The sequence below is a fragment of the Phascolarctos cinereus genome, unplaced genomic scaffold (assembly GCF_003287225.1).
Source record: "Phascolarctos cinereus isolate Bilbo 61053 unplaced genomic scaffold, phaCin_HiC Scaffold_2;HRSCAF=192, whole genome shotgun sequence".
Classification (NCBI taxonomy): Eukaryota; Metazoa; Chordata; class Mammalia; order Diprotodontia; family Phascolarctidae; genus Phascolarctos; species Phascolarctos cinereus.
Window position 1 is genome coordinate 134,597,800 of NW_027555625.1, and position 22,746 is coordinate 134,620,545.

The 22,746-nt window shown below is 42.2% G+C and overlaps 1 protein-coding gene across 1 annotated transcript in view; it reads right to left on the reverse strand.

Annotated features, from left to right (window-relative positions):
* ANK1 (ankyrin 1) overlaps positions 1–16,056 on the reverse strand; it is a 187,219-nt gene extending 171,163 nt beyond the window's left edge. The window contains 1 exon segment of the mRNA XM_078149600.1: positions 15,889–16,056. Coding sequence (XP_078005726.1) covers positions 15,889–15,915 — 27 coding nt within the window. The 5' untranslated portion in view covers positions 15,916–16,056.
* Positions 16,057–22,746: the final 6,690 nt, after the last annotated feature.

Consider the following 22,746-nt stretch of genomic DNA (forward strand, 5'->3'; position numbering starts at 1 on the left):
CAACATGGTCTTGGAGTCAGGAAAACTGAATTCTACTCTTCTAGTGACTCACTGTGGGGACCTGGATAAGTAATGACACCTCTGTGAGCCTCGGTTTCCTCTTCTGTAAAATGAAGACCTTGAACTAGATGATCTCCAGGATTTATGGTAGAAAGACCCTAGTGGTGAACCTGACAGTGAGGCATGAGCTGCTGAGAAAGAGAAACCATCTGATTCCTATGTCATTTGAGAATTCCAAGTGGAGGACAGAAAAGGAAGTTAGGGAGGAAGAGAGGGTTGGTAGGGGAATGGAAGGGCTCTTTTTAATGGCACTTCTCATTCCTCAGACTCTCTGGCAACTTTCCCCTTCCTTCTGTTCCTTCTGAGATTTCTTTTTAGCATATCAATAGGCCCTGATGTATACACACTCCATTGCTCCTTGTCTACCCCAAGTAGATTCTTCTAGACTCAAAGGATCATGGGAGCAGAGCATCCATGTATAATACTGTTCCACTCTGATATTGGGGGGAATCAGAAAACTAGGCTTTTTGAGCCTGACATATTAATTTGAAGCCTGAACCAGCTATGCCTTGATATAATATAAGCTTTTGGAATGAAAAAATGAAGAATGAAAAAGCATTTATTAATCAATCAACCAATAAGGATTTATTAAGCATTTACTATGCGAAAGCTATAGGCAACTAGGTGGTGCAATGAATAGACCCATAGGCTTGGAACCAGAAAGTTTCATCTTCATGAGTTTGAATTTGGCCTTAGACACTTACTAGCTGTGTGACTCTGTGCAAGTCACTTAACCCCATTGCCTAGCAAAAAAAAAAAAGAAAGAAAATGGCAAACCACTCTGCTATCTTTGCCAAGAAAACCCTAAATGGAGTCATTAAGAGATGGACACACCTGCAAAACAACTTAACAACAACAACACGAGCAAGTGACTGAAGAAAAGAAAACTTAAGGAGGTCATGACAGTTGTCTTCAAGTACTTGAAGGACCAACACGAGAAAGAAGGACCAGATTTGTCTGGTTAGCCCCAGAGGACAAAAATCAGAAGCAATGGGTAGAAGCTAGAGAGAGGCTAATTTAGGCTGGACAAGAGGAAAATTTCCTGACCATCAGAGTTGTTCAAAAGTGGAATGGGCTGCCTCTGCGGTGGTGGGCTCCGCCATCTTGGAGATCTTTAAGCAGAGACTGGAAGACCACTAGTTAAGTATGTTATTGTAGGGATTCCTTTGAGGATGGTTTGGACCACATAGCCTTGGAGGCCCCTTACGACTTTTATATTCTGTGATTCTATAATTCTCAAAAGCTAGGAAGGATTTTACTTTAAAAAAAATCCCAGATCAAAAGAGCTGAGGTTTCAAAGTATGGGGCATGGAGGAGATGTTCAATACATACTTGTCAATGAATGGCTTGACTTAAAATGGGTGAGTGCACAGAGATGAACTCTTCATCCTCCTGTGCTAAGAATATCAAATATCCCTCTGGAGAGATGACTATTTCTCCAATCTGCTGTCTTAGTTTGTCCCACAAACTACCCCCATTTTAGAGAGAAGAAGCCCTTTCTTTGGAGCTGTCACCAGGACAAAGAGCAGAACATTCCCAGTAATAAGTAAGACCTCCTGACTCTAAACTATGGCAGACTCCCAACCCTCCAACATGCTACTTCCTCTCTATTATAGTCCTCCTGTGACTCACACCCTAAATGTTGGACTTGAGTTTAACTAATAGTTAAGAAGACCTGAATTCAAATCCAGCCCGAGACACGTACTGACTGTGTGACACTGGGCAAGCCATGTAATTGCTGTTTGCCTTAGTTTCCTTATCTGTAAAATTAGGATAATAATTATACCTACCTCTCAGGGTTGTTGTGAGGATCAAATGAGGATCAAATGAGATAATAATTGTAAAGTGCTTAGCACAGTGCCTGGCACATAGTAAGCACTATATAAATATTAGCTATAATTATGTGACCCTGGTTAAGTAATTTAACTTTTGTTTGACTCAGTTTTCTCACTTGTAAAATGAGTATAATAATATTACCTACTTCCTAGGGTTATTGTGAGGATAAAATGATACTATATATCATATTAAAATATGATCAAAAAGTCATATATCATATAAAAAATGACATGATATTTGTAAAGTGTTTTGCAAATCTTAAAGAGCTATATAAATGTTTGATGGTGGTGGTAGTGGTAGCAGTAGTGGTAGTGGTGGTGATAGTAGTAGTAGTGGTGGTGGTGGTACTGATAATAGTAGTAGTGGTGGTGGTGGTGGTAATAGTGGTGGTGGTAGTAGTAGTACTTGTGGTAGTGATAGTAGTAGTAGTAGTAGTAGTAGTAGTAGTAGTAGTAGTAGCAGTTTATATGAATTTTACCCACTTAGAGTTCTGTAGGAAGAGGAGTCTTCCTGACTTCAGGTCCAGCACTCTATCCACTTCACCACCTGGCTGCCCATTAGAGTTGTCCAAAAGTGTAATGGGCTGCTTTTGGAGTTACTGACTTCCCTCTCAGAGGTCTTCAAGCAAAGGCGAAGAACAACAACAACTAGCATGGGCTTTAAGATGTGCGGTGTTTTACAAATATTATGCGATTTGATGCCCACAACAACCCTAAGTGCTATTATTATTACCATGTTACAGTTGAGGAAATGGAGACAGACAGAGGCCAAGTGACTTGCCCAGGGACATACAGGTAGGAAGTACCTGAGACAGAATTCACACTTCGATCTTTCTGACTCCAAGTCTATCATTCTATGCCGACTGCACCACCTAGCTGTCTTAAGGTGAACAACTTGTTGGGTTACATCACGGAAGGGATCTTTATTTAGGTGATGAGGAGGAAGAGGATGAGGATGATGATAAATAAGAACAAGAATAAATAGCTAGCATTTATATAGCATCTACTATGTGCCGGGCTACATGCTAAGTGCTTTACAACTATTAGACTATTTGATCCTCACAACAACCCTGAAAGGGAAGTGCTATTATTTGCAGTTGAGGAAACTGAGGCAAACAGTTTAAGTGATTTGAGTTGGCATAGAGGCAGGGGTATGCTACTAAACTCTTAAATGACCCTTCAGGAAAAATGTACACACAGCACACTTTTATATGCATTATTAATATTTTCTCCATCACTTTCTTTAGTTTAGACAGTCAATAAAACAAATCTGCTAATTTCCAAGGTATGAATGCTCACCCTGAAGCTCTAACAATGGGCTCAGGAGTTTATATAAGCACAGCCCTGACTGTAACATTCAAAGCTGTAAGGCCTTCAGGTACCAGGGCAACACAACACTGTTTGCCCACCACCCGAGAACCAGTCTGGTTCAGTTCAGAGATCATTCCTAGGCAGGCTGCAAGGAGAATAGCTATAAAATGCCCGAGGGGGACCCACGCTGACGAAAAAACGCAGGGGCTTGATTTCTGCAAGAAGTGTTTTGCAGACTAGCTCACTAGATATCTGCCGATCAGAAGGATGTCTAGATGCTGCACTTGAGTGGTAAAGGCAGTTCTAATATACCCACAACAGAGAAGCTGCCTTGCTCATCCCAATTCCATTTCATCAGATTCTCACTGATTCCCTGATTTCCATAGAGGATTGTTAAAGCAGCCAGGCTTTAACTAGCAAGGCCCTCCAGGCCCTTTAAGGCCAGAAAGAAAGCAAACTGAAAGAGAAATCACTCTGCTTCAAGGGTGAGTGTGCCTTGCTTTATGCAGTAAGTAGAATTTTTGCAAATTACATCCCATTTTCCCCTTAGCTTGGATTACCATCTCATAGAAAGACAGATTCTGAGAACAAGAAAAGACCTTAGAGATCATAGGAAAAGTCTGCTTAGAAATGTCTGGTTCAAGTTGGGGACAACCTAGACAAGGGTGTGGGGGAGGGAGAAGTGGGGTGTTTCTTTAGATGGAGCTGTAAAAGAACAAGTAGAGAGAGCTTGAAATCAAATTTTGCCCAGCTGTGTGATTCTACACTTCGCAGTTTGTTTTGGTGGGGCTGGGCTCACCTGAAACAAGGCACCCTCTTATTGTAAGGAATTCCTTACATAAGACCCAACTCAGTGGCTGCTCAGGACGCCATCTAAATGCATCTCATGGGCTTGAGGGAGAAAGCATGGCACAGTGCAAAGAACACTGGATGGAGTGAAACGACATGCATTCAAATAGAAATTCTACTTATTACCAATGTGACCTTGATACAGCTAGGTGGTGCAGTAGATAGAGTGTTGGCCTGGCGTCAGGAAGCCCTGAGTTCAAATCCAACCCCAGACACTAGCTGTGTGATCCTGGGCAAGTCACTTCCCCTCTGATTACCTCAGTTTCCTCAACTGTAAACAGGACCTATCTCCCAGGGTTGTTGTGAGGATCAAATGAGATAATGTTTGTAAAGCACTTCGCACAGCGCCTGGCACAAGGTGGACATTATTATATAAATGCCAATTCTTTCCCTCCCTCCCCAAGTCACTCATTCTCTTTGGGTTTCAGTTTCTTCTACAAAAAGAGAAGAGTGATCTCAAGGCCCCTTCCGGCTCTAAATCTACAATTCTGCAACTAGAGCCAGAAAAGGTTCTTAATCGGACAGGATAGGAATGAATAAAACAGGATTGGTCCCACCTCACAAGCGCTAACTGCAACATTGTCGTCCCTGTTATCCCTGTTTAAAGAGACTTTTGCCCGAAATGCTCAAAACGATCAGCTGATGTTTACTCGGCTATCTATACTGAACTGCAAGTACTATTGCCTGCGTTTCACACATAGAAAAACAGAGATAATGAAAATTAATCAATTTTAAAATCCTGCATGAAGTCAAGAGGCAACATTGTCCAAAGGAGAGAAAAACCAAGCTAGATTTAGAGTGTGGAGGACTTGGTTTGAATCCCAGCTTCTTTCCGCACTATGTGATTCTAGACAAATCACTTCCCCTTTCAAATGGGGAGGATTGAACGAGACAGTTTCGGTTCTAAATTCTATGAAATTTTCAGCTGTAAACTCTATGAAAACCAAGAAATTAAATCTGTGAACTTCTCAGATCATAAGATCATGAATTTAGAATATGGCACAAATGTCTCATTTTACAGACAAAGAAACAAAAAGAGTTCTGGAGATGGAGATTGACTTGGTCACATAAGGAGTAAATAAATGGCAGAGCTGGGCTGCTCAATGCAGAACCAGAAACCACCTGGCTCTTCCTAGATCTGAGGCCATGTTGACTTAAGAGATGAGGGAAGGGTGATAGGGAACCATGGCTGTCTTCAAGTATGTAAAGAACTGTCCTAGGAAAGATGGATTTGACTTTAGTCTGTTTAGCCCCAGAGGACAAAATGAGGAGCAGTGAATGGAAGGGGCAGAGAGGTAGATTTCAGTTCCAATATAAGGGAAAACTTCCTAATAATCAGAGATCTCCCCAAATGGAAAATGGGTTTCTCTAACTAGAGGTCTTTGGACAAAATATATACATGTAAAAATTAAATGACAGCATAAAAATTGCCTAGCCATTCAAGAGATCAACCCAAGAGGGAGTATATGATTAGCTGGTCACGCCACTCCTCTGTGCCCAAATATGCAGTGGCTCCCTATTGCCTAACAAACAAAATCCAAAGTACTTGACCTGGCCTTCAAGGCCCTCCACAATCATGGTTACTACCTTCTGAATCCTCTGTCTTCCTGCCCCTGAACAAGAGCTTGGCTTTCTCACTTCTAGTCCTTTGCTCACGTGCTATCTTATTCCTGGAGCATCCTCCTCCTCCCCAGGTCAAAATCATAGACGGTCAGAGTGGGAAGACTGACTTCACTGTCCAGTCCAACCAGACCAAGACAGGCACCACTAGCAAGAGATCACAGCCATCCTTTGCTTGAAGACCTCCGCTGCTGTGGACTTGTCACTGAGGAATAAACATTCTGAATAGGTGAATATGCAAAGGGAGATTTCTTAGGGCCAGCCACGAGCAAACATGAATTTCTGTTTTTGTGTGTGTGTGGTCTTTTTTCTCTCCCCACCCTAGCAATTTCTTCTCCCACTTAACATAGACACTCAAAGCATGGGGTAATGGAAAGAACTCTGATCTTGGAGTCAGGAAAGTTAAGTGCTAGTCCCAACTTTAATCCTATTCCTACTAGCTGTGTGACTCTGAGCAAATCACTCAATCTCTCTGGGCCTCAGTTTCCTCATCTGTAAAATGGAGATAACAACACTTGCCCAACCAATAACAATAGCTGACATTTATCTAGCATTTGTAAAATGCTTTGCAAATGTTACTTCGTTGGAATCTCCCAATAACTATGTGAGTTAGGCCCTACAGTGGCAGTTCTCAAACTTTTTGGTCTCAGGATCCCTTTACACATAAAAGTTATTGAGGACCCCTCCCCCCCAAAGAGCTTTTGTTTATGTGGGTTATATTGATCAAGAGTTAATATTTGAAATGAAAATATTTTGGCATTATTATGGAAATAGTTTCTATCTGACAAACTCCTTTAAAGGATCTGGGGGACCCTCAAGGGGTCCACAGATCATACTTTGAGAGCCACTGCCCCACAGTATTATTATCTTCATTTTACAGGTGAAGAATCTGAGGTTCAGAGAGGTTAGGTGTCATACCTGTGACTGCAAAGCTAATAAGTGTCAGAGGTAGGATTTGAACCCAGCTCTTCCTGACTCCATGTCCTTTCTCAGAGAATTGTTGTGAGGAAAGTAAGTTGAGCCCATATAATTGTGAAAGGAATGTTTTGGGGGAGGGGACTGACCTTTAAGTATATTTTGGGGGAGGGGACTAACTTTTAAGTCAGGTAACAGAGGCATAAGGAGCTGCTGACCATGAAGGCCCTACATTTCATGTGCTCTCCCCTAGTCTTCTTTCCCTTTGGAAAGTCTTCCCTCCATCTCCTTCCCTACCTCCCTCCTTCCAAGCTGAATCCCGTCCCCTGTTTTGTTTCAAAGCAGCTTCCTCCCCATCTCTAATGGGTTTTCTAAGTAGCCTGCTGTATTATTAGGAATCTATTCCACTGTTTGCAAATCGTCATCACCCTCAATCAATAGCAGCCATTAGGGAATGAGACAGGAGGGAAAAGGGCCAGATGGCTTTTCATTTTTGTCTTTTTTACAGACCTGACAGGCAATTGGAACCCAATGGCGTTTCACATGAATAATGATGCCAAAACCACTCTTGGAAAGCAAAGAGTTAACAGATTCCCAGCTTGTAGACCAATACTAGCCCATTAATTCCAGGAAGAATTATCAAATACTCAACTGCTTGACTTTTTCTACATCTGATGAGTAATGCTCAGAGCCTACACTTTTCTCAGGATGGAAAAACACCCTCCGGTCTCAGTGTCCTGAGAGAAGGTCGCTATTTTTATGTGATCTGTCAGTAAATAAGGTCTGACTGAAGACAATTTTCTAAAGCTTTTCATTCATGCACACCATCTCTTGTTACAACATAATGGAGTTTAACAGCTGGTTAGAGGCATTGTAGCAACATGGGACTTCCTGGTTTTACCTCTTCCTCTCTTAATGTATTTTGCTTCCTGTGCTATGACGGCAAATTCAGGTAATAAATCAGCCTTTTCTCAACTAGGAATCCACAGAGAGGAGGGAGGACCAGGGGCAGAAGGGAGAACAACTCCCAGCTGAGTGCTAGTTATCAAAAGAACCCTCACAGGCTGTCAGAAAAAGGATGGCACTATCGGAGCTTGCCCTGGATGGGAAAGAGATAGCTGTCATCAGTCACCTTTGGAGACAGGATACACGCATCGGGAGACAGCCTGTAGGGTGATGATCTCTAAGACCACCACATAATGCCCAAGCTTGATTTTGATTCCCAGCAGATAACAGCCAACATGGTGGTTTTTATATTTCCATTTAGGAAACTCCCTGTGAAGTTTCCTCAACCAATGCATGTGGACATCCATTCTGTAACTTATAGTCTTAGAGTGAAAGGTGAAGTGACTTTCCCAGGGTCACAGAATCTATATGTACCAGAGACCAGGAATTAAACATTTGTGCAGCACTAATGCACTTCAGTCAAATTTCATCATCATCATCATCATCATCACTAGCATTTATATAGGCTTTAAGGTTTGCAAAGCACTTTACACATATCTCATTTGATCCTCGAAACAACCCTGTGAGGTAGGTGCTATTTTTATTCCCATTTTGCAGATGAGGAAACTGAGGCAGACAGAGGTTTTAATGACCTGCCCAAGCTTACACAGCTAGTTAATGTCTGAGGCCAGATTTGAACTCAGGACTTTCTGATTCCAAGCCCAGCACTCTACCTACTGTGCCATCTACCTGCCTCTAAGAAACCTAAGGCAGCTAGGTAGTATAGTGGATAGAGCACTGGCCCTGAAATCAAGAGGACTTGAGTTCAGATTTGGCTTCAGACACTTGCTAGCTGTGTGACCTTGGGAAGGCACTTAATCCCAATTGCCTCTCTCCTCCCCCCAAAAAAACAGTGGTATAGATATGCTAAAATCATACACACTAGACTCTTACTATCCAAGCCTTTATTCCATCCTTTTCATTCACTGAATAAATATTTATTGATCAGGAGTGTAAATAGCAGTTGTTTTTTGTTCTGGTCAAAAACTTTAAGGGTCTTCGCCTCCCAGATTGATATTTTGTGATGGCGAATTAGTCCATCTTTTGTCTCAATTCTTACTTAGCCCTTAGTCATTGAATGGGTGTTGCTTCAGACAAGCTGAGACGTAGGAAAGACCTTAATCTGGAAAGGCCAAAGCCACTCCCTGCATCCCAGGCCATCACAGTCTACTTGACTTTTGTATTGCCACTGGATTCTGATGGAGGAGAGAGCAGGGCTGATGACCTTGCACCTCAATCAAATCCAATTCACTGGGAAGTCAAGACATCACCCTCATGATGCCATCGGTCCTCTTCAAGAACAAAGGATGAACAACATTCATTGATGTATAGAACAATGCTAAGTAATCTAGAGGGCACACAAATAAAACAGAGTCTCTGCCTTCAAGGAATTTCTGGTAGGGACATTGACATCGAAAGTCCTATGATTTGGAGATGGAAGGGATCTTAGAGATTGTCTACTCTAATCTCTTCATTTTACAGATGAGGAGACTGAGGCACAGAGAGGTGGAATAAATGTCTTGCCCAGAGCATAGAGTACACTCCAGAGTCTCCTGAGGCAGACATGATAGAGTGCGGATAAAGAATTGGAGGGGAAAGTCCAATGACAGAGTTTTAAAGGGCTCCCTGTGGTATTTAGGAAACAAGAGAGAGTGCTCTCAGTTGTGAAGAGCAGGTGGAGACTTCATGGAAGAGGCTGAATTTGAGCTGGGCCATGAAAAAAAGGTGAAGCATCAGACAGAAAGAACCACACCCCTCTGGACTTCCCAGTCCCAAGCCCAAAAGCTACTTCTTCCTTTTCCTCCCCCCCCCTCCGCCCTGTTTTTCTGCTTCCTTTTGCTTGTTGTCTTCCTGTATTGAATTAGAAGCTCCTGAAGGCCAGGGTCTGTCTTTTGCCTTTCTTCATATTCCCTGCTCTTAGAACCTGGCCTGGCTGTAGTAGGTACTTAATAAATGTTTATTGACTGACTGACAGAACTGAAAGGAAAGGGAAGAGAATGGGGCAGGGGAGGAGAGATTTGGGGAAGGGCACAGAGGGAGGAAAGTCTGGAATATGGCTAGAGCAAAGGTCTCCAAAGTGGGGGTTACAGCCCCAAAGTGTGCTATAGACCTGGGACACCAAGGGGCAATCAATCAGAGGGTGGGAAGATGGGTTGTATTATACTCTCATTCCATAACCAATAGTGGGATTTATCTCCTACATAATTATACCATCTCCTTTACCCCTTAGGGCAGCTAGGTGGCACAGTGGGTAGAGTGCTCAGGAAGAGCTGAGTTCAAATCCTGTCTTAGACACTTACTAGGTGTGTGACCTTGGGCAAGTCATTTAACCTTGTTTGCCTCAGTTTCCTCATCTGTAAAATGAGCTGGAGAAGGAAATAGTAAACCACTCCAGTATCTTTGCCAAGAAGACCTCAAATGGGGTCATGAAGAGTCTGAAACGATGGAAGGACCACAATTCATCTGCAAGCAACACACTCTGCTTCATACCCCCCTGGAGGTATGTTCCTGTGGCTGTTCCAGACTGTTCCCTTTCTGCATGGGGCATTGGCCTCTCAGAGTAGTGACATAAATGACATCACAACGGCAAAGCACTTACTAAAGTGCCTAGTACACTGTAGGTGCCTAATAAATGCTTGTTCCCTTCCCTCTTATAAGCATGATCTAAACAGACACACCAGCAGCGGTGCAGGCAAAATCCTGCTCTGGCCACCTCCTCATTCCTCATCACCCCACAGTTGCCTCAGGCAGCCATGTGCTCTGAACTTTGGGACAGTAGCTGGTGAGCAAAATCCACAACCCCTTTATCGTTTTTGGTGGGACAGAGTGAGCCACTCAGGATGGGCAGACTTAGAAGGGTTGGGATTAGCTTTGCTGATCTCTTGACTTTATCTTCTGCCCCAAACTCTCCCTTCTTCTACACACCCCTATCTCTGTGGGTGCCAACACCCCCCTTCCAGTGTCCAGGTGCTCAGCCTCCTCATTATCCTTGAACTCAACTGAAACAAGTCTCCAAAGTTACCAGGGATCTTTTAATGGACAGATCTAACAGTCTTTTCTCAGCTCTGCCACCTTTGACACTGTTGACCACTCTCTCCTCCTGGATACTTTCTCTGTCTTCTCTAGGTTGCTACAAAAATTCTCACATCTGTACATTTCAAAAACTCAGAAATAGACTTACACCTTGTTTTAAAAGCTTCGAAGGAAACCATTTTGATGCATTTTGAACTCATTCATTAATTTTTTAAAAAAATACAACACCTTCCAGTTAGTTTCAAAAACAACTAATTGACATCAGGGAAGATGGAAATGTGCTAGCTGAATCTCAACCAAAACCTTTACTTAGTTGGTGGATGTGATTGAAAAATGAGTATCATGTAAGCACGACCAACAAATGTGCTTCTTATGTGTGTTCCTATGTACCTTTAAGAGCTATTTTCCTACAGGGAACACACATTAAAACTAAGTATTGAAAAAACTGATCTTCAAACCAGACCTTTCAATCATGGTATCACGAAGTGTTAAACCAAGATTTTAAAAAATAATGAAGCATGCACAATTACATTCATCTCACTTAAGCTAGCTTTGTGGTATAGTGGTGTAGCTAGGCAGTGTAGTAGGCTTGGAATTAGGAAGACACATCTTCATGACTTTAATTGGCCTCAGGCACTTATTAGCTGTGTGACCCTGGGCAATTCACTTAACCCTGTTTGCCTCAGTTTCTTCATCTGTAAAATGAGCTGGAGAAGGAAATGACAAACCACTCCAGTATCTTTGCCAAGAGAATCCCAAATGGGGTCATGAAGAGTTGGACACAACTGCACAACAGACATTTAAAATATCAGTTAATGTTTTAGAGAGAACGAAAAGGGTTTTAGTATCATTAAGACATTATTTTTAAAATCTTATTTCATTTGTCTCATCTTTTAAAATTTATAAATGTAAACATTTTATAGTGTACATAATTATTAGTGTAGTTATACATTTATATAATTTATGAATAAGTAAATATATCTGTTGGGAATGAGTGTTCTCTCTCTCTTTTTTTTTTAACCGATAGATGTACGTGATCAGAAGTTTGGAGACAATGGTCTAAAAAGTATAGAATTGTGTGAAAGCTAAACATATCCTTTGAGGTCATCTTATTAAGAGCCTTGAATGTCAGGTGAAGTTGTTTAGACTTCTGTACACAACTGGGAGCCAGTGAAGATTTTTGAGCAAGGAAGTGATAGGTATTGGAAAGATGATTCTGGCATTGGTGCTCAGAATGAATCGGGAGAGGAGAGTCTACACGTAGACTCTTTAGACTCAGAGACTATTTACTACTGTCAAAAAAATCACAGGATCATGGCGCCTCAGAGTTGGAAGAGACTGCAAAAAACCCTGGTCCAAGCTGTACCCAACAGAATGAGAATCCCTTCCATAATGCGGAGACAAGTAGTCATCCAGCCTTTGCTTGGAGACCACGGATGAGGGAGAGCTCACTAGCCCCACCACAGCTTATTCTACCTTCGAATAACTAAATTGTTGGGAAGTTTTCCTGACAAAAAGACAAAATTGGTTTTTGAGACTTTCTGACTTCACTCTAATTATTGACCTCCGGAGCCACGCAGAACAGATCTAATCTCTTTCATTTATATCCCTTCAAATACTTGAAGACAGTTATCATCATCCCCAAGACTTCTCTCCAGATCAAATATTCCTAGCTCTTTCAATCTTTCCTCCTACGGAATAGTCTTCAATCCTCTCCCGACCTTGGTCATTCTCTTTTGGATGAGTTCTGGTTTGTCAATGTCCTTCCCATAATGTGGCATCCAGAATGGAACACAGTATTTGATCTGTGGTTCTAACCTGGACAGTATAGAACATACTTACCTCCGCCTTCATTCTGGAATCCATATCTCTCTGAAGTCAGTTTAATTTTCTTAATAAAAAATAGGAAATACTATTAACTAGAATTTGTCCTTTCTCTGCCACATCATACTATCGATTTATATGAAGCTTGTGGTCCACTAACACCCCCAGGTCTCTTTCACAAAAATTGTTGTCTGGTCTTGTGTCTCTCACTCTGTACTTGGGAAGTTGATTTTTGAGCTCATTGCAAAACTTTCCCTTTATCCCCATTACATTTAATCTTCTTAGATTCAACCCATAGTTCTAGCCAGTGAGCACCTCTTTGATTCCTGACTGTAATCTACTGGGCTTGCTTTATTTACCTCTCTAATTTATGTCATTTGCAAATTTGACACACATGCCTTCACCCAAATTATTTAGAAAATGTTGAACAGGGGATGATGAGGGTATGAATTATAAACCGCAGGAGTAGCCATATCCTATGTCTGGATTGCCTCCTTGCCTCTACTGGTTTGAAATCCTTCCTTTCCTTCAGGTGGGTGCCACTTTAGCAATGAAGCCTTTTCTCCAATCCCGTTAGCTAGAAATGATCCCTCCCTCTTCAGATCTCTCTGATTGACCTCTCTTATTCACTTAATCATATTCTAGGTTAAGTAATAGCTCATTCCATCTACTAGACTGTCGACTCTTCAAGGGCAGAGATTGTGTCTGACTCCATTCTATATCTCCAGAGCTGAGTACGGTGCCTTGCACGTACCAGGGACCCAATAAATGTCTACTGAATTGAACTGCTGTGAAATTGCCTTTCAAATTATGATTCACTTAGGATAATATTACAACTAGTCTGCATTTTCTGAGAACACTCTGGCCGAGCAATAAGGAGAAGCGTGTTGGAATTTATAATCAATTTAAGATAATCCATCAAGTCTGGACTTTGGTTGAATTGATAGAATTGTAATAATACCAAACCAAGAGCATAAGGTGCCTTTCAAAACATTTCCATATCTATTATCTCATTTTATCCTTACAACACACCTATAGATACTATTTCTATTTCTATCAATCAGGAAACTGAGACCCAGAGAAGTTAAATCACTTGCTCAAGGTCGTTATTTTGTCTGTATACTGGAAAGTGATCCTGTAGTTTCTCAGTTAAGTATTTATTATTGTTATTACTTATAATAATGTTTATTATTATTACTTATAATATCTATTATTTGTACTAATACCATTTTAGTAGTGTGAATATCTATTATTCATACTAATAACATTTATTAGTAGTACTAATAATATCTATTAGTAGCACTAATAATATTTATTATTATCATTAGTAGTAGTAACAATATCACTACTACTACTAATGATAGCTAGCATTCATTTAGCCCTTTAAGGTTTTCAAAGTGTTTAACATACAGGATGTTCCCAAAGTCCTAATGCGGTTTTAAGTTTTAGTAACTTAAACAATTTCACAAATATCTCATTTGATTTGATTTGGAATCAGAAGACGAATTCTGGCTCAGCTCCTAACCAACCTGAGTGACCTTCACTTCATTTCTCTGGGCCTGGGTTTCCTTAATTGTAAAATGAGGTTATTGGACCAGATTGGACCAAGACAAGGGTCTTGCCAGTTCTAAGGTTCATCCTTCTTAGGTACCTCCTGATTTCTCAACTCTATGTTAAGGGTACACAAGTGAAAAAATCCACATGAATTCGGTGCTGACGATAGTGACTTCCTCCTCACCTGCCAAAGCAGGGCTTTCAGTATAGGCAGTCCAAGTTTCAGAGATAGCAGGCTACTAAACAGTTTCCAGGAACTAGCAGGGCATAATCACTCCCTTTCCCTTAGCCAGAAGAACACAAAAACGTCCACTTTCTCACTAAACCACCAGGCAAGCAGGGCAGGGACTTTACATAGCCCTATCTGGCATCCAATGCCTAAGCTGTGTAGACTTGATCACTAAATAGGGCTGTAAGTTTTAATTAGGGCTCCTTAAAAAGCTAAGTGGAAAAGTGGATGGAGTGCTGGGCCTGGAGTCAGGAAGACTCATCTTCCTGAGTTCAAATCTGGCCTCAGATGCTTACTAGCTATATGACATTGGACAAATCCTTTAAACCTGTTTGCCTCAGTTTCCTCATCTATCAAATGAGCTGGAGAAGGAAATGGCAAACCACTCCTGTGCCTTTGCCACGAAAACCCTAAACAGGGTCATGAGGAGTCAAATGCTAAATAACAACAGCTACAAAAGCAGACAGGCTGGAGGTGGTCTAGAGCAATAATATGCCACATCAGTTTTTTTCTGAATAATCTTATGCCATCACTTTTTTTCTTTAGCCCACAAACCCATATTTCTAGAGGTCTCAATGGAATATTTTTGTTCCTTACTTGGACGTCCCTCACCCCCAGTCTCTACCTCTTAAATAGTAAAAATTTAAAATTCCAGGATCCAAAAGGAAGTGAATAATGGAGTGGATGTAGGAAGTCTACTGCTTATGTCTGAGACTACTAAGTGTTTGAATCCCTTTTGCAGATAGGCCAGAGGATTCGGAGATGACAAGACCCTTAGACATCATCATTGTCATCATCTTCATCGTAGAGCTGAAAGAGACCTCCATCTAGTTGAACTGGCTCATTTAATATAGGAGGGAAATGCAGTATCTTATCTAAGGTCCTACCATTATTAAGCAGTAGAGTCAGTATTCAAATTGAGGTTCTCTGACAACAGATCTAGGGTTCTTTCAACTAAATTGTATGAAGTGTCAACCAGCTGGTCCCCCTCCCAAAGTAGCTCCATCACACAGACACTGTGGTCGACCCAAATGGTGCTAATCCAACAACAGAAAATGGGGCAAAACCAAAAACTATGGAGCACCCCCTCACCAAGTGAGGAGCTCAGAGAACATATCCTGGTGTCCATACAAGTTTCTAGAATCTCCACTTGAAAGGAAGAGAAGTACATTAGTGGCCCCAAAGACCATTCTCCTCAATCCTCTAGTACACAGAGCATATAACTCAGGCCTAAGACTAGAACTCTGAGAATAAACCTCTGACAATAAAAAATACAAATTGAACTCATTTAGGCAAGAAAGGTCCAAAGTGACAATGCTTAGAAAGTGGTGAGGCTATCAACCAATAAAATATACCCCTCAGTTTGAAAATACACACACACACACACACACACACACACACACACACACACACACACACACACACACAAACACACAGAGAGGTAAGTGAAGATCTTCACTTCTCAATTTTAGATGCATGCTTCTATTTCAATCAGATTAGTTATTGCAAAGAGAAGCAATTCCCCTGCTCCAGCCTTGGCCTCCTCCATCTTTATGTCCCCTCCCTACCCACTCCTTACCCCACCCCAAAAAACCCTACTTTTTACACATCTTTTTTCCAAACCCTCTTTTCAATCCCTGGGCAAATACTCACCCTCCAGGACCACATTGGGCCGGTCATTCAGGTTATTAAAAGTCCAGAAAGCCTCGCTGCACTGGGGTTTGCTGTCTGAATAGTATGGGGGCAGATGCCACACTGCTACTGCCTTCCCTTAAGCCATCTGAGCTCAGAAAGGGCCCCAAGCCCCTGGGTGCATTAGGCCTTATCAGGAGCAGAGAGTGTTCTCTATCAGGTCTCACCGGCTGCCTAGAGGTAGAAGGAGAAAGGGGAGGTTCCTTCGTGGAGGCTGCAGATTATGGCAAACGCTCTCTTTCTCCCGCCACCCTTCCTCAGTCCCAGCATTAAGGCAATTTCTAATCGGAAATATGGCAGACCCATTCACTCACCATTTTTCTTCCAGCATAACTCCTTCCCAAAGAGTTCCAACAGAGAAATAACGGGCAAATCAGTGAAAAAGAGATCTTTCCCTTAAACCTTTCCAGCAGAACCCAGCACCAAAGACTACCAATGCGAAAGCCATCCACTGAGTGGAGAATGCCATGAATGCCAATGGAGGTTTCCCTCTCTATGCCCCCAAATGGCTGGGCTGAAAGTTGGGGAGTCCTCCAGATGCGGGATGCCTGGGGGTACCCTCTGAGACAAAATCCTGAATAACATTGGCTTTTCTCTCATGGCCAGAAGACTTTCCCCCAGAGTAGCTATTGTCCTCTGTTTAACCAACCCAAGGGCCACATGACAGGCTTATGTCTCCCTCTATTTTTAAATTGCCTACACTGGGGGCCCATGTGTTCCTTAATTACTGACTTGCAGGGATTCTGGGCACAATCTTAATGACACTAGGACCAAAAATAACAACATTCCTGGGAACCAGAGGTGAGTCACCACCGAACAGCAGCTTGGAGGAAAGATGGGGCTGAAGCAAGAGCTACAAAACTATTCTACATGGCTGCCAGGAAAGTCATTGATGCTTCAGCGAGTCTGCATCCTGAGGAAAAAGCATAGCTCTGCATGGCTATCACCCTAAGACTACCCTCCTGTCGTGACTTGGTTTTCTGAGGCTGTACAACTTATAGTTTTAAATGTGGTTTCATTTACAGCATCTAAGGCCAAGTGGAATGGAATGGAATCTGCACAGTGTTGTTTTATATAGTGAGTACACCATGCCCTGGAATGGCAGGGGCCGTTGGGCAAAGAAACCTGAATAACCTGAAATCAATGAATTATGAAAGCAGATGAGAGATATTTTTTAGTGCCTTGGAACAGTGATGTAGTCATCCTTACCCTGATAGTTCCCATTACTGTGCTTATAATCTATAAAATTACAATTATTTATAAAGACATACCTTTATACCTTCATGTTACTGTTTGGTTGTGTCCTGATTTGAATTGGCTTGAACAATAATGATTTGGGGGGGTGGGGTGCTGGTCTCCCTCACCTGACACTCTCCTTTCCCCTCTCGTCCTGCTTTTCCAGGTCCCCTAGTGTGGCTGCCATCTGCCTCTTCCACTTTTCTACAGATCCAAAATGGACCTTGCTGTGAGGTCACAGCTGCCACAGGGAAAAAAAAAATGACCCTCTGTGGTCCCCGCCCATGGGCTGCCTTCACTCTCCACATAGCAGCTGTACTGGCAGGAGTCAGCAGAGGCTGGGGATCAGAGCAGAGCAGGGCCAGAGCATCTGACCATAACCATGGGAAGCATGAAATAGGGAGGGCAAAGGAGGTTTCAAAGCACATCTTTGGGGGGAAAATTATTAATAAACAGAAATTAAATCCTTAACAGATGGAATTTGAGGCATAGGACATGAGACAAAAAAAAATCACGTTTTTTTGGGGGGGTAGAGAATCAGAATCACTAAATATAAACAGATGATATTCAACTTGACTTTAATAATTTGTATTATGAGAAAAAATTCTCTTTCTTGGTATAAAATCCAGGGAATCATAGAACCTCAAAATTGGAAGCAATCTCAGAAATCATTTAGTTCAACCTGTATAGAACGCCCATTTATGACATTCCTAAGTGGTCACCCAGCCTCTGTTTAAAGACCCCGAAGAGATAGAAAACTCTCACTATACCTCCAGAGACAGTCTACGCTATTGTATTTTGGGGAAGCTCCAATTATTAGGAAATTCTGTCTTCAAATGGCCTGATATCTGCCTCCCTTTCCTCTTAGTTCTGCCCAGTGGGGCCAAGCAGAGTAAGTATGACCTGCCTTCCACACGACAGCCTGTCTGTCACATATTTGAAGTCATCAATCATGCCTATTCATGACGGTTTAGCCCAAGCTTTAGTAGAAAGATTCTGTCCCCCACACAAAAGAGAGTGTGAAAGTCAAGACACAAATGTTCTATAGACAAGTAACATGGGTTGGAGTAGCTAGGTGGTTTAGTGGATAGAGGACTGGCCCTGGAATCAGGAGGACCTGAGTTCAGATCCAACCTCAGACACTTAATAGCTGTGAAATAAATAAATCTATATTAAAAAAAGTAACATGGGGTGTGGTGGTGTACACCTGAAATCTCTGCTACTGTGGGAGGTTTAGGCTGGTGAATTGCTTGAGTTTGGAAGTTCTGGACTGCAGTATAGCTAAAGGTGATAGGTTATCCTCACCAAGTCTGGCACCAATATGGTAAACCCCAGGAACAGGTGACTAGATAGTCAGAAGATAGAAGAGGTGAGCTGGCTCAGATTGGAAACAGAGCAGGTCAAAACTTTTGTGTCCACCAGCAATGGGATTGGGCCCGTAAGTGACCACTGTACTTCTAGCATGACTGAGAAAAGGAGGAGAAGAAGAAGGAGGAGGAGGAGGAAGAGGAGGAGAAGGAGGAAGAGGAGAAGAAGAAGAAGAAGAAGAAGAAGAAGAAGAAGAAGAAGAAGAAGAAGAGAAGAAGAAGAAGAAGAAGAAAAAAAGAAGAAACCTCAATGGGTAAAGAAAACTATGCTCACCATGTAGAGATTAACACCTTGATACTCAGAAAAGAACATTGATTTTGGATCAAGTCAAAAGATGAGATTTAATTTTGTCTTTGCTAGGACATTAACTTTGTGACAATAACTAAAAGTTTCAGTTTCCTCACTTGAAAATGGGAATGATAATATTTTTTATTATCAGGCTTATGGGACTGTTGTGAAAAAGCCCTTTGTAAACCTCTAAGTGCTGTATTAATGTGAATTACTCTTACATCACCATTTTGGATGCAAGAAATCCTGTTCATCCCGCTCCACCCCTCCTCCCTGAGATGAGCAACATGGTAGTTGGACAGCATGGAATCCAAGAATTTGAGTTCAAATCCTGGCTCTGATACTTACTGGCTATGTGATCTTGGGGGAGTCGCCCCCTCTCTCTCAGCCTCAGGGGCTTCATCTGTACGGAATTGGGACCTAGTGCAGAGGGGCGCATGTAGCGAGCTCTGCCTGGTATAATTCCCTACACAGAGGCTGGGGGCTAGTTTGCTTCTGTTCCAGCGTGATGATCTGGAATGGAGGGGCCGGCTGTTACACTTCAGGGCATGGACAAATAAACTGTTTCCAGGGTGCTTATTGAACTGCTAAGAGCAGCCTTTTGATTTCTGGGTTAGAACAGGACACGCATACAAAAGGCACCAACCAGATGAATGATTCTCTCTCCCTGCCTGCATCCAAAACCTGAGCTTTCACTGGCCCTTTTCCCCCTCTCCCCTCCCTCTACAGGTAAAGTGAGGGAATTGGAACTGAGAACTACTAAGGCCCCTTCCAGCTCAGACATGCTGTGATTCTATGAGCAAACACGATGTTTTGTTGTTCATGGTTCCCTGCACAGGCAAGGTCCACAAGAGGAAACCATCACACAGAAATGATACCCTGAAATAATTTCTGTCGCTAACAACTGTAGTCTGGGGTAGTTAGCAGAGGGATCCAATCTGTGATGGAAGAGCTAAAGCTAATGCATCCATTAAAAAACAGCCCTCAGGCCCACCAGCTCTCTCTTTCTGTCTCTGTGACTAGGTCCAGCAGCTTATCGGTCATTTCCAGGCAGCGGTAAGCAGCTTTCAGGTCAGGCACTCTGAAATGCCAGTCACCTCCAAAACTGAACCTTCTCTCTAGTCCGTGTGGACCTGCCCTGATTTCAGATACAGGATCCAGCCAAGGTCCTCTCGTCTGCTTTCATGGGGTGAGGGGAGCTGCAGGGACCTTAAACCCACTCCTAAATCAGGCCAAACCAAATTACAGGATGGGGTGCCGGGAGGTAGGGCACGGCTTACCACCAAGATGCAGGGATCATTTTTTTCCTTCTTTAATACCACGAAAGATTTACATTCCATTGCTGCACATACGTCTCCCTTCACAGCTAACATACTGAAAGAAGTACTTAGAAAGATTATGAAGCATTTTCCTTACAAACACCCTCCTGCTATAGGTAGTAATCAATCAATCAACCAATAAAAACATTTATTAAGCACCTACTATGTGCCAGGCACTGTGCTAAGAGCTGCGGATACAAAAAGAGGCAAAAGACAGTTCCTGCCTGCCTTTAAGGAGCTTACAATCTAAGGGGGAACTCAACATGCAAACAAATACTATACGAAGCAAGCTATGTACAGGATCAACCAGTCAACCAGTATTTAAGTACTTATTAGGTGCTGGGCATCGTGCAAAGTACAGATGATTCCGAGAAAAAAGTAAAAATAGCCCTTGCCCTCAAAGAGCTTACATTTTCATGGGAAACAAACATGTACATTAATACATGTATATATAAAATACACACAGAGTAGATGGAAGGTAAACTAAAAAGGGAAGGCAATAACAATTATGGAGCCTCCTGCAGAAGGCAGGGCTTGAGCTGAGTGTTAAAGGAAGCCAGGGGTTCTAAGAAGTGGAAGAGGAGAAAGAACAACCCAGAATAGGGGAACAGGCAGAGAAAAGGCATGAAGTTGGGAGATGTGTAACTGGACCATCGAGAGCAGGGAAGGGATTGATGTATGAGAAGCCTGGAAAAGCAGGCAGGAGTAAGGTTGTGAAGCGGGGTTTTATAGTTGATACTCAAGGTAGGTAAACCGAGGCTTAGGAATCTTTGTTGTGCCCTGCCCCAGCTCTAGGGGACAATTATGCCTCCTGTTTCCTCCCTCACAAGGTACTAGCTGGGGGACAAGCAACCCCCTCCAACAGGTTGGGCAGTATCTCCACCTTGGTAATTCCTGCCAGAGTTGGTCCTCTGTGAGGAAAAAAACCTTCACAAAGCTAAAAGCACTACAGAAATGTGAATTGCTATATTTATCTGTGTTGGTGTTTTCTGTCTTAAACACTAAGCATCTAGTGGGTAGGGACCATTTTTTGTCCAATTTAATTTAATGCAACTCAACTCGCCTGAACCTTTCATTAAGGAACATTTCCTTCTCTCACTTTCAGGAGAAAGAAGACTAGTGACGAGTACACAAGGTGACAGAAGGTATGGATGTATTCAAAAGCAGTCACTTACTTAGACTTAGAGCACTTCTGGAGGGCAAGATACCTTCAGACTAATCTTCAGTTTCTCAGGTTTCATCTACGGTTCAGTTCACTGCTCAAATTCATATAGAGATTTACCGAGCTCTTTCCTCACAACACCACTGTGAGACTGGCAGTGTATATGTTATTTTTTCCCATGTCATTGGTAAGGAAACTGAGGCTCAGAGTGGTTCAATGAATTGTCAATGGTCATATTGCTGTTATCAGATCAGAGTTGAGACTGGTTTGTGTTCATTCTCGGAGAGGACCATGACATCAGAAAGGTGATGCCATGACTTGCAAGTGAATTGGATTTAAGTGAGCGAAAGCCGCGCAAAGTCACCAGTCTCACTTTCTCCTCCAGAGCCATCAGGGTCCAGCGGCCAGACAGAGACCAGGATGACCAGAGACAGCCTCAGTGGAGAGTGAAACCCTGGTCCTCTCACTCCCTGGCTGGCGGTCTTTCCATTGGCTTCCACGTGTTCGTAGGATGAGAGGTTTAGAGCTAAAAGGAAGCTTAAAGGCCAATCAGTCCAACCTCTTCATATTGTGAGAAAACTGAGATAGATCCAGAGAGATAAAGCTAGAGGGTGCAGTAGTTAGAGCTGTGGGCCTCAAGTCTGGAAGACTGGAGTTCAAATCCTGCCTCACACATTTACTAGCTGCGTGAACCTAAGCATATCACTTCACCCTCTGATGCCTCAGTTTCCTCATCTGTAAAATGGGGATAATTAATAATAGCACCTACCTCCTGAGGTTGTTACAAGGATCAAATAATGTAACATTTGTAGAATTGTCATTTTTTATTGTATTGGTTTGGCCTACCGATAAGCCATTGATATTTTTATCCAGTTGTTTAGATCCGACTTTATTTGTGCGAAAAGTATTTTGTAATTGTGTTCATATAGTTCCTGGGTTTCTCTTGGTGGGTGGACTCCCTAGTATTTTATGTTGTCTACAGTTATTTTAAATGGAATTTCTCTTTTTATCTCTTGCTGCTGGGATTTATTGGTAATATATAGAAACGCTGATGATTTATGTGGGTTTATTTTATGTCCTGCAACTTGGCTAAAGTTATTAATTATTTCAAGTAATTTTTTTAGTTGATTCTGTAGGATTCTCTATGTATACCATCATATCATCTGCAAAGAATGGCAGTTTTGTTTCCTCCTTGCCTAGTCTAATTCTTTCAATTTCTTTTTCTTCTCTTTTTGCTAAAGCTAAAATTTCTAGTACAATGTTGAATAATAGTGGTGATAATGGGCATCCTTGTTTCATCTCTGATTTTATTAGGAAGGTTTCTAGCTTATCCTCATTACAGATAATGCTTGCTGATGGTTTTAGATAGATATTGCTCATCATTTTAAGGAAGCCTCCATTTTCCCCTATGCTCTGTAGTGTTTTTAACAGGAATGGGTGCTGTAT